This window comes from Heptranchias perlo, chromosome 17 (genome assembly GCF_035084215.1).
Source record: "Heptranchias perlo isolate sHepPer1 chromosome 17, sHepPer1.hap1, whole genome shotgun sequence".
NCBI lineage: Eukaryota > Metazoa > Chordata > Chondrichthyes > Hexanchiformes > Hexanchidae > Heptranchias > Heptranchias perlo.
Genome location: NC_090341.1, coordinates 47,910,280 through 47,923,442, shown reverse-complemented (window position 1 = coordinate 47,923,442; position 13,163 = coordinate 47,910,280). Strand labels below are relative to the sequence as shown.

The 13,163-nt window shown below is 44.2% G+C and overlaps 1 protein-coding gene across 6 annotated transcripts in view; it reads left to right on the top strand.

The window, feature by feature from the left end:
* The window catches only part of itpr1b (inositol 1,4,5-trisphosphate receptor, type 1b), a 439,399-nt gene that overhangs the window by 92,097 nt on the left and 334,139 nt on the right, over positions 1–13,163 (top strand). For all 6 annotated transcript variants that reach the window (XM_067998943.1, XM_067998947.1, XM_067998944.1 and 3 more), the window contains exon 4: positions 9,777–9,892. In XM_067998943.1, the coding sequence (XP_067855044.1) occupies positions 9,777–9,892 (116 nt within the window). The remainder of the gene's footprint in view (positions 1–9,776; positions 9,893–13,163) is intronic.

Below are 13,163 nucleotides of genomic sequence, written 5' to 3'. Positions count from 1 at the left end.
CATAAAAGATTATTGCTCAAGATAAAAAATCACGGGATTGGGGGTAATATTCTGGCATGGGTGGAGGATTGGTTATCGAACAGGAGGCAGAGAGTTGGGATAAATGGTTCATTCTCGGACTGGCAACCAGGAACCAGTGGTGTTCCGCAGGGGTCGGTGCTGGGTCCCCAACTCTTCACAATCTATATTAACGATTTGGAGGAGGGGACCGAGTGCAACATATCAAAATTTGCAGATGATACAAAGATGGGAGGGAAAGTGGAGAGTGAGGAGGACATAAAAAAAACCTGCAATGGGGATATAGACAGGCTGGGTGAGTGGGCGGAGATTTGGCAGATGCAATATAATATTGGAAAATGTGAGGTTATGCACTTTGGCAGGAAAAATCAGTGAGCAAGTTATTATCTTAATGGCGAGAAACTGGAAAGTACTGCAGTACAAAGGGATCTGGGGGTCCAAGTGCAAGAAAATCAAAAAGTTAGTATGCAGGTGCAGCAGGTGATCAAGAAAGCCAACGGAATGTTGGCTTTTATTGCTCGGGGGATAGAATATAAAAACAGGGAGGTATTGCTGCAGTTATATAAGGTATTGGTGAGACCGCACCTAGAATGCTGCATACAGTTTTGGTGTCCACACTTCAGAAAAGACATACTTGCTCTTGAGGCAGTACAAAGAAGGTTCACTCGGTTAATCCCAGGGATGAGGGGGTGGACGTATGAGGAGAGGTTGAGTAGATTGGGATTCTACTCATTGGAGTTCAGAAGAATGAGAGGCGATCTTATTGAAACATATAAGATTGTGAAGGGGTTTGATCGGGTGGATGCAGTGAGGATGTTCCCAAAGATGGGTGAAACTAGAACTAGGGGGCATAATCTTAGAATAAGGGGCTGCTCCTTCAAAACTGAGATGAGGAGAAACTTCTTCACTCAGAGGGTGGTAGGTGTGTGGAATTTGCTGCCCCAGGAAGCTGTGGAAGCTACATCATTAAATAAATTTAAAACAGAAATAGAGAGTTTCCTAGAAGTAAAGGGAATTAGGGGTTACGGGGAGCGGGCAGGAAATTGGACATGAAGCTGAGTTCGGATCGGTCAAGGCCCTGTGGGTGGCGGAGCGGGCCCAGGGGCTGAGTGGCCGGGTCCTGCTCCTACTTCTTGTGTTCTTTAGATTTGTGGTTGGGATCAGATCAGCCATGATCTTATTGAATGGCGGAGCAGGCTCGAGGGGCCGATTGGCCTACTCCTGCTCCTATTTCTTATGTTCTTATAGCAAAGAGATGGTGAATTTGGTGCCATTTAACACCTTTAAATGGGTTTGTAGCCAGGAAAGCCAGAAGTCCATGCCTCGGTTTTAATTTCATCACCACTTTTAACAGAGGCGCTGAAACCAATGGCGGAAGTGGCCAAAGAAACAGTCACTGCTACATTGAGCACCGTAAGCTGCACTCTCTCCTCTTCTGCCTTCCTCCCCTCCCCCATTCCGTCATCCTGCGATCCTCCATCTCTTTCTTTGCTCCAACAGCTCCCATGAGGGGGAGGGAAACAGGAGATCTTGAATCGTTCAGTATGGAGGCTGCCATGTCCTTGTTCTACTCCCTACTGAAGTCATCCTGTATTTTAAATAGAGCAGTTTTAATCAGGCATCATCCAAAGGAACCATTGCAGAAGCATGAATTTCTAATTCTTGCAGGGATCCTCTGCCTCTTGTTCAGTTTAGGGTGATTGAAACCATTTTTCATGCATTAAATAAGTCTATAAAATGCAAATTGTGCCAAATGAAACCATTTATAAGTGTAATTGTCCCATGATTAGTTTAATTTAACACTTTGTTTTGTCAAGATTACTTTTCTCAAACTGCTTTCCTCCCTTAAGGCTACATCCTGAAAAAGCAGACTATTGATGTGCATCACTCCACCCTTCATGTTGAGGAACTGGCCCACGATGGGGAATTTGGTGCCATTTAACACCTTTAAATGGGCTTCTAGCCACAAGTCCATGCCTCGCATTTAATTTCGTCGCCACTTTCAACAGAGGCGCAGCTGAAACCAATGGCGGAAGTGGCCAAAGAAACGTGTGTGTGTGTGTGTTTTCACAGTTTGCGGTGGCTCCTGATGTAGTGGAAACCATTGATTACGTGGTGCAGCAGTTTCTATAATGCCATTGGCGGTGGAGAAATGACTGTACGTGCACTAATGCCTCAGCCTCCATTGAAACTTATATTTTGGGCGCACAGCTTCCCTCTCGGCAAGAGGCCTGTATAGGCCACATGGCAGGCTAAGCACTCAACCATTGGTAGCCATTTTATTTCTCATTGGAGGAACTTAGAAGAAGTCTTGAAAACCCATCTCCATGTTGTATATATTTCAGCACCGTTGATCATGTTGGGAAGCTGTTGGTGTTAACCCTGTAATATAAAGTGGGGGGATTGGGCAAGATAAGGTGAAAAATGTGACAGTAACAGCACTGTATTCAACAGTTTCCCATTTTGTGTTATACTGCATTGGTATAAGTTTAACTGTTCTAATGAGTAAGTGGACTTACAAAAAACCAACAGGTAGCAAGCCCTGCTTTCGCAGAAAGAATGGTTTCTCTCCCCAAATTCCCTGTTCAGATCTTCCCAGTCAAGCTTTCACCCTCCTCACAGCATTGAAATGGCCCCGTCCATTATTGACATTGTCAGTGACTGTGATCTTAGTGCTTTATTCCTCCTCAACCTTTCTGGAGTGCTTGGCACAGTTACCCACACCGTCATGTGTGCGACTGCCCTCACATGGATCCATTCCTATATATCTGAATGTAGCCAGTGCATCTCCAGCAATGGCTTCTCTTCCCTTTCCTATACTGTCACTGCTGAAGTCCTTCAAGCATCTATCATAGGAACAGGAGTAGGGCATTCAGCCCCTCGTGCCTGTTCTGCCATTTGATAAAATCATGGCTGATCTGTGATCTAGCTCCATATACCTGCCTTTGGCCTATATCCCTTAATACCTTTGGTTGCCAAAAAGCTATCTATCTCCGATTTAAATTTAGCAATTGAGCTCGTATCAATTGCCGTTTGCGGAGGAGAGTTCCAAACTTCGAATCTCGCTCCTGAAATGCCTGGCTCTAATTTTTAGACTGCCCCCTATTCCTAGAATCCCCAACCAGCGGAAATAGTTTCTCTCTATCCACCCTATCTGTTCCCCTGAATATCTTAAACTTCGATCAGATCACCCCTTAACCTTCTAAACTCCGGAGAATACAACCCCAATTTGTGCAATCTCTCCTCGTAACTTAATCCTTGAAGTCCGGGTATCATTCTAGTAAATCTACGCTGCACTCCCTCCAAGGCCAATATGTCCTTCCGAAGGTGCGGTGCCCAGAACTGATCACAGTACTCCAGGTGCGGTCTAACCAGGGTTTTGTATATCCTTTGCCCCATCCTTTACCTACCTACTGCCCCTCAGCAATATCACCCACAGACACAGGATCAACTTCCACATACACACTGATGCCCAGCTCTACCTCTTGACTACCCCTCCACCACCTCTCTCGACCCCTCCACTGCCTCTGCACAATTGGACTGTTTGTGTGACGGCAAGCCTTGTCTGATAACTTCACCAGCTCAAATTCAGGACAGCTGAAGCCATTGAGGGTCATTTTCACTAACCATTCCAACAGGAAACTGTTGATCGGCTTGAACGCAGGTTTTACACTTCGCCTGTTTTCACACTCTGAGGAGAGCAAAATCGGGCAGGGTGTAAAACTGGTGTTTGACCCGATCCTGTCAGTTTCCCACTGGACCGGCTAAGTTCAGATTACCCTTATCACCTTCAAACCCCATCAAAAATCCGTTCTCTTGCCATTGATTCCATTCCCCTCCCTAATCACTGTCTCGAGCAGAACTAGACAGTTCATAATATTGGTGTCCTGTTCGACCCTGAGCTGAGCTCTAAACCCCTCCTTCTGTTCATCATTTGCTTCCACCTCTGCAACATTGCCCACCTCCACCCCTACCTTAGCCCCTCTGCAACGTTGCCCGCTTCCACCCCAACCTCAGCCCCTCTGCAACGTTGCCCGCTTCCACCCCTACCTCAGCCCCATTGCAGCTGAAACCCTTCAATGAGCTGTTGTCATCTCCTAAGTTGACTACTCTGGTGCTGTCCTTGCTGGCTTCACCCTCCATAAACTCCAACCTGCTACCCATACCCTAACCAAGTCCCACTTGCCCAACACTCCTGTACTCCATTGCATTAAATTTAAAATGCTCATCTTTAAACCCCCCCAATGCCCTTGCCCTATTACTGCTATATAAATGCAAATTGTTGTTGATATCCTTTCAAGGGGAAAGCAATGAAATTCATCTTGCCTTCTCCACTTGCTAATTGTGTTTCACCACCGAGAGAAATCAGGAAAGGTTTTTACCTCCATAACTCCCAAGACAAACTAGTTGGCTCTCGGCTGACACTCGTAGCGATGGAAGATTCAAATTACGTCAACTCTCTGGCAGACTCTGTGATACAACAGCAAAGTAGGCAGGCAGTACTGTAGGGCACTGTTGATGCTTGAGCAGCCAACCTGGTTCATTATCGAGACCTGGAGGAACAGTCCTGTCACTGGGCAGTGGGAATCTTTCATTCGGCCTCAGATAGTGCTGTAAGCAAATTCCTTAACAGGTGGGGAAGTCCAAGCTAGACATGTTGTGGGAAACTTGCCAATGCATTATGCTGGTTAAGGTCGAGCAGTAGCCCTGTGTGTTCCTGAGGATCACTAAGCTGTGGCTGTTGCCAAACTTTTTGGACTTGGGTAAGTGGGCTGTGTCCGTACAGTGTGAGAATATGTATTCTACAGAAGGTGCAAAGAAGATCTACCTGTGTGGATGTCTCTCTGGCGACTCTGGAGACAGCTATGGGTTTCTGCATGTATCAGACAACAGCTGATCGGCAAAAAAAAAAGTTTTGTAACAACATCTGAGATCCATTTAAAAGCAAACATCTACATTCTGTACCCCTATTGAGACACAGAACCGAAACCTAAACTCTGTTAAATGATACGATGCAATAAATTAGCCATTTTTATACCTGCGCCTGTTTTAGATTGGATTCCGGTACGTCAGCTCCCGGCATTTGTAGATGCTAAATCTGGCTACCATTATTCCAGTATCTTGGAGACCCATTAAATATTGGATGTACAAGTATGTCACCAGGATGAGGGAGTCGGATTTTGCACTTTAAATGCTGGGAACTGGCTCGTAGACACCAGAATCTGAAAATCAAACTAACTGGGGGAGGTGAGGAGAAACTTTGTTGCAATCTGGAATGCACTGCTTGAAAGGGTGGTGTACCAGATTCAATAGTAACTTTCAAAAGGGAATTGGATAAATACTTTGAAAAGGAAAAAATTGCAGGGCTAAGGGGAAAGAGCAGGGGGATGGGACTGATTGGATAACTCTTTCAAAGAGCCGGCAGAGGAACGATGGACCGAATGGCCTCATCCTGTGCTGTAAGATTCTATGAGTAAAATGGTGGCAGCGTAAAAGCGGCAATTCTTGTGGACTTCTCTTCGGCTATCTTCTCTGATCATCATTTTTCAAGCCACTCTGGCTATAGGTGTGGTACTGGAGGACTGCTAACGTTGTACCGTTGTCTATAAGGGGAGAAAGGGATGGATTGAGTCATTACAGGCCAGTCAACCTAACCTTGGTGGTGGGCAAATTATTGGAAAAAATTCTGAGGGACAGTATTAAACATTTAGAAAGACACTGATTAATCAGCTTGGATTTGTTAAGGTAAGGTCATATCTGAATAACTTGATTGACCCTCCTTGTTTACCTCCTCAAAAAATTCAATGAGGGTAGCACGTTTGATGTAGTCTACATGGATTTTAGCAAGGCTTTTGACAAGGTCCCACATGGCAGACTGATCAGAAAAGTAAAAGCCCATGGGATCCAAGAGAAAGTGGCAAGTTGGATCCAGAATTGGCTCAGTGGCAGGAAGCAAAGGATAATGGTCGACAGGTGTTTTTGTGACTGGAAGGCTGTTTCCAGTGGGGTTCTGCAGGGCTCAGTACTTGGTCCCTTGTTTTTTGTGGTATATAGTAATGATTTAGACTTAAATGTAGGGGACATGAAGAAGTTTGCAGATGATACAAAAATTGGCGGTGTGGTTGATAGTGAGGAGGAAAGCTGTAGACTGCAGGAAGATGTCAATAGACTGGTCAGGTGGGCAGACAAGTGGCAAATGGAATTCAATCCAGAGAAATGTGAAGTAATGGGGAGGGCAAACAAGGCAAGGGAATACATAATAAATGGTAGCATACTGAGATGTGTAGAGGAATAGAGGGACCTTGGAATGCATATCCACAGAGCCCTGAAGATAGCAGGACAGGTAGATAAAGTGGTTAAGAAGACATAGGGGATATTTTTCTTAGCCGAGGCATAGAATGTAAGAGCAGGGAGGTTATGCTAGAACTGTATAAAACACTAGTTAGGCCACAGCTTGAGTACTGCATACAGTGCTGGTCACCACATTGCAGGAAAGATGTGATTGCACTAGAGAGGATACAAATCTGATTTGTGAGGATGTTGCCAGGATTGTAGAATTTTAGCTATGTGGAAAGATTGGACAGGCTGGGGTTGTTTTCTTTGGAACAGAGGAGGCTGAGGGGAGATTTCATTGAGGTGTATAAAATTGAGGGGCCGAGATAGAGTGGATGGGGAGGACCTATTTCCCTTAACAGAGGGGTCAATAACCAGGGGGCATAGATTTAAAGTGATTGGTAGAAGGAATAGAGGGAAGTTGAGGAGAAATATTTTCACTCAGATGGTGGTGGGGATCTGGAACTCACTGCCTGAAATGGTGGTGAAGGCAGAAACCCTCATCGCATTTAAAGGGTACTTGGATGTGCACTTGCGGTGCCGTAACCTACAAGGCGACGGACCAAGAGCTGGAAAGTGTGATAAGGCTGGATAGCACTTTTTTGGCTGGCACAGACAAGATGGGCGGAATGGCCTCCTGTGCCATAAATTTCTATGATTCTATCTTCTGGAGGGGGTGGAGGACGATGAAGAGAATCCCTGATTGGTAGCAACAAGCTGCTTGAGGAAGCTCTGCTGATGATGTGCAAATGTTGTTTACGTATTCATTATCCTCGTGGTGGCTGTCTTATTGATACCCTGCTCTTTGCACATATATAATTTTGTTGTCCGACTTGTATTGGTTTATTCAGGAGGGCGATGTTTTCTGTGGTCTGAAATTTGAGGCTTTGCTCCATTTTCTCTATGTCGGAAGAGGATTTATTTGCAGGTAATGGAATTTCAGTGGCTGCTAGACAAAGACTGGGGGAAGGATTTATCAATGAAGTGACACAGGCCTGCAGTTATTAAAAGCAGTTGCTCATTAGTTCCTTGCCCCCACATAAACCAATTGACGTAGGTCACAGTGCATTGCGGGCATGAATCAACCATTCAAACCACTGGGTTATTAATGTATCTCCCTGTTCTTCCCACTCAAACCCCAAGAATGATCAAATTACACATTGCAAGTTGTCTGTTCGCACTTGTGATGGAAGGCTTGAAATTACATTTGCTGGATGATCAGCCGACTTATCTCTTTCTGGACAGCCACTATAGCTGAAACCATGAGGATCTTACATGATAGACGGTTGGTTTTGTGTTTCTGTGGCACTCTACACTGGATGAAAGTTCCAAGTATCAGCCGGCTCATTAATGGGAAACACACCGAGGTTAAATTAATCAGGAGAGTTGATAATAGAAAGGAAAAATCTTGACTTCAAAGGTGAAAACTGAGTAGTGTTTTCTGCTTCTTTAAGTATTAAATGAGTGGACTTGAAGATTACTGAAAGTGGCTACGATGGGGTGGGGGACGATGAAATGGCATCATGCCCATCATCTTGATGAGAAAAAATTGTGGAACTAAAATTAATGGGATTGGGGAAATAGTGTTAAATAGAAGTGCCTTTTTAAAAAAAAAAGGTGAAAAAAGAAAATATTACAAATGCTGGAAGTCTGAAGTAAAAAGCAGAAAATGCTGGAAGCACGCAGCACTGATGATTCCACAGTGTTCAGCTCCATTCAGAACTCCCTCTATAATGAAGTAGTCCATGCCAATCAAATAGTAGCAGGATCTGGACAATATGCAGCCTTGGGTTGACAAGTGACAGATAACATTCATTCTATGTAAGTGCTTGGCAATTACCGTTTCAGACAAGAGAAATCCAACTCACTTCCTTCAATGACACCACCTTCACTGTCTTTTCCCCCTCCCCTCCCCACCATCAACATATTAGGGAATCCCAATGACCAGAAGCTTAACTAACCAGCCAGTATCAACACTGTGGCTACAAGAGCAGGATGGAGGCTGGGTCATCTGTGATGATTGGTTCACCACCTGACCCTTCAAAGCTTCCCCACCATCCACAAGGCTCAAGGCAGGACTGTGATGAAATATTCAACACTTGCCTGGATGGGTGCAGTCACAACAACAATCAAGGAGCTCGACACCGTCCAGGTCAGACCATCTTGTTTGAATGGCACTCCTGTGACTGGACTCGAGATTTACCCCCTCAATCGCCAGTGCACTGTGGCTGCAGTATGGACATTTTATGTGATGTACTGCAGCAACTCGCCAAGCATACTTGGACAAGACCTCGCTCCCCTGCAACTTCTACAACTAAGAAGGACAAGAGCTGTAATCTCTCAGGAACACCACCACCTCCAAGTCTCACATCATCCTGACCTGGATATGTATCACTTCATTACTGTCAATATCCTGGAATTCCCTACCAGCACCATTGTGGGAGCATTGTCACCACATGGACTACAGAGGTTCCAGGAGAAAGACCCACCATCACCTCTCGGGGCAATTAGGGATGGCCAATAAATGTGTCTTTGCCAGTGTCGCCAATCTCTCAAGAAAAAAAAAGTTGGTCAGCTAACATCAGCCAAGGCAGTGGTGTGGACACTACAATTAGCCTCATTGCTTCCGGGATAAGAGGTGGAAAATAACTAAGTGACCCCTGCAAGAAGTGCATGTATGCGATACTGATGGAGGACAGCACTAACCAAGTTGCTTAGGTTATGTGCTGAGGTTGTAAAAGAGTAGTGGGGCTGTGTGGTGGGGGGGATGGTGATGTGGGGATGGTAGTAGGTTGATTTATTATTGCTTTGAATGCAGTCCAAAATTAAATGGTTTTTTTTGCTTCAAGAACCTTTTCAACCTGATTAAAGTTGGGTAATGAGCTTTCATAAAAGTTTACAAGTAAAGCAATGTTCAGCAAGCATGTTTAACAGGAAATGTCCGCCGAGAATCCGTCCTTTTGTAAGGTTGTAATGTAAATTGGTCCAAAAATAGGAATTTCAAACTTGTTCTTCTCTAGGTGTGAGGTATCAAGACCATAAATATTTTTTGCAATCATCTCCCATTTAGGCACAACACACAGGTCAGGTGCACAGTAGGACTGCCAGTGCTCTGCCTCAACTTTCTGCTGTGCTCCTTTCTGAACAGTACACAGCAGTAGTGAGTCAGTGCTGAATTATCCTGGTTTGAGTGCCTTGATTCTATATTCCACACGGATCAGCTGTCAATGTGCGGGGTTACGAGTGTATGGATTTCCAGTTTTGTGTGGGGCCTCGAAATGGGAGATTTCTGCTGGAAGGAGAAAGAAATTTAAATTCCTCTTTGCTGGTGGGATAGGTGGGGGCATTAGATATATTTTTTTTAAATTACTTTTTTTTATTGCAAGTCTTTGATTATATATAACTTTTCAAAATTTTTTCTACAGACTGCCTCTTTAAGCTATGTCCCATGAACCGGTACTCTGCTCAGAAACAGTTCTGGAAAGCAGCTAAGCCTGGGGGCAACACTACCACGGACGCAGTGCTGCTGAATAAACTACATGTAAGTAGAATACACCTCAAAGTATAATGGCCTTGCCTTGGAAGCTGTAGAACTGATTAATGTGCCAGTTCCTGCCAGTAGCCCTGGAGTTACAGTGACTCAAGGACTTCTATTTTTACAGGGAACTGTTAAAGGGATTTTTGTTCAGAGAAAAATCTCGGCTGACACTCCAGTGCTGCACTGACTGAAGTGCCGTCTTTTGAATGAGACATTAAACCGAGGCCCCGTCTGCCCTCTCAGTTGGATGCAAAAGATCCCGTGGTACTATTTCGAAGAAGAGCAGAGGAGTTCTTCCCGGTGCCCCGGCCAACATTTATCCCTCAATCAACATCATTATCAGTTTACCTGGTTATTTTCTCATTGCTGTTTGTGGGATCTTGCTGTGCGCAAGTTGGCTACCGCGTTTCCTACATTACAACAGTCACTACACTTCAAAAGTACTTCATTGGCTGTAAAGCGCTTTGGGATGTCCTGAGGTTGTGAAAGGCACAGTATACATGTAAGTTCTTTCCTTCCTTCCATCTCTTCCACCCCTCCTAAAACATACTTTTTCATGATTCTATGAAAATTCCATCTGGGTGTTACTTGGAGCAAGAGTCGCTCCTGCTCCAAAGCAAAATGGTTCAGATTGGGGAGGTCACCGATTTCACAATCGTTTTTTTTAAAAAAAAGCTTATTGTTCCCAGTTGAGTAACTGGCCAAAACGATGGCAGGTGATTAATAGTTTGTTTCCAAGGTCTCTGCGAGGCTTCTGTCAATCCATGTTTTAAAAGTACTGCAGTTTCATGGGGAAGATTATGCCAGAAGGTCAGCAGTGTTACAGTGCTGAGGGAATCACTCAAAGTGTGCCAAAAATGCTCCTCTGCACTAAGCTGCATGGTGATGAATTTATAAGCTGGTTTTGAAATGTACGGCTTTTAATAGATGTGCTACAATGATGTATCACTGGAACTTGATCAACTATTGTTGGATCGGGTTGCCAACTCTGGTTGGATGTATTTCTGGAGGTTTCATTACGTGACTTCCTGCCTTCGACCGCACCCCCAACCCTGCTCCCACCATTGGCCACCTAACATATCCATCTTCTCAGTGCGCCGCCATCCCACGCCAATTGGGAAACGAATAGACTCTGTCACCCAATTGAATGATTCTTGATTCTGTCAAACAGCCTTTTCTCCCATCAATATTTTTATAACTAATAAATGAATGTGTTCCAAGAAAATGAAAAAAAAACACATGCCCCGATGATTTTTCTCTCTGGTTGCTCGCAGCGCTGTCCTGAAGATTAATCTTCAATTCCTGGAGACTCCAGGTCAATCCAGAGCACTGGGAAGAACAAGTAGCACAAGAGTGAAGAATAGTTCAGAAATAGGTGGGATCAAACAGGGAGCAAATGCGATTTAGTCTAAGATGAGTTTGGAGTTCATGTGCATAAATGCACTGTAGTGTGGCAAATAAGGTTGGTGAGCTGCAGGCTCAAGTCGCCACATGGGACTATGATATAGTGGTAATAACAGAGACCTGGCTCAAAGAAGGGGAGGATTGGGTACTTAATATTCCTGGCTATAGGGTATTCAGGAAGGATAGGAAAGGAAAGAAAGGAGGGGTGGCAGTTTTGATCAAAGAAACTATAATAGCACTGGAAAGGGATGATGTAGTTGAGGGGGTCAAAGAATCTTATTTGGTTAGAATTAAGGAACAATAGAAGAGCTATTGCATTACTGGGTGTACACTGTAGGCCACCAAATAGTGGGAAGGAGATAGAGGAGTAAATTTGCAGGCAAATTACAGAAAGATGCGAGAACTATAGAGTAGTGATAATGGGAGACTTCAATTATCCCAATATAGACTGGGACTGCAACAGTGTAAATGGCAGAGGGAGAGGAATTCCTGAAATGTGTTCGATTACTTCCTGGAACAGTGTGTTTCTAGCCCAGCCAGAAAGGAAGCATTGCTAGAGCTAGTTCTGGGGAATCAAGTGGGACAGGTGGAGCATGTTTCTCTGGGGGAGCATTTGGGGAACAGTGATCATAATATCATTAGGTTTAGAATAGTTATGGAAAAGGACAGGGAACAATCAAATATGAAAATACTTAACTGGAGAAGGGCAAATTTCAGTGAGTTTAAAAAGGGATCTTGCCCAGGTGGATTGGAAACAAAAATTGGTAGGCAAAACGGTAATTGAACAATGGGAGGCCTTCAAGGAGGAGTTGGTTCGGGAACAGAATAGACACGTCCCTAGGAGGAGGAAAGGAAGTGCATCCAAAGGAAGAGCTGCCTGGATGACTAAAGATATAGAGATTAAAATGAAATAGAAAATGGAGTGTTATGACTAATGTAAGATTCATAATACGGTAGGGAATCAAGCTGAACACAGAACGTACAGAGAAGATCTAAAAAAGGGAATAAGAGGGGCCAAGAAAGAGTATGAGAATAGATTAGCGGCTAACATAAAAGGGAACCCAAAAGTCTGTAATAAACATATAAATAGTAAAAGGGCAGTCAAAGGAAGCGTGGAGCCGATTAGGGACAAAAAAGATGATCTTGTGGAGGCAGAGGGCATGGCTGAGGTACTAAATGAATACTTCGCATCGGTCTTCACGAGAGAAGAGAATGCTGCCATTGTAGCAGTAAAGGAGGAGGTCGTAGCGATATTGAATAAGATTAAAAATAGATGAAAAGGAGGTACTTAAAAGATTGGCAGTAATCAATGTAGAAAATTCACCAAGTCCAGATGGGATGCATCTTAGGTTGCTGAGGGGAGTTAGGGTGAAAATTGTGGAGGCTCTGGCAACAATCTTCCAATCCTCCTAAGATACGGGAATGTGCCGGAGGATTATAGGATTGCAAATGTTACACCCCTGTTCAAAAAAGGGGAAGAGGGATAAATCCGGCAATTACAGGCCAGTCAGCTTAATGTCGGTGGTGGGGAAACTGAGACAATAATCCGGGACAAAATTAATTGGCACTTTGAAAAGTATGTGCTAATAAATGAAAGTCAGCATGGATTTGTTAAAGGCAAATTGTGTTTGACTAACTTGATTTAGTTCTTTGATGAAGTAACAGGGGGTTGATGTTGTGTATATGGACTTTCAAAAGGCATTTGATAAAGCACCAGGTAATAGACTTGTTAGCAAAATTAAAGCCCATGGGATTAAAGGGACAGTGGCAGCATGGATACAAAATTGGCTAAGGGACAGAAATCAGGGTCATGGTGAACGGTTGTTTCTCAGACTGGAGGGAGGTATACAGTGGTGTTCCCCATGGGTCA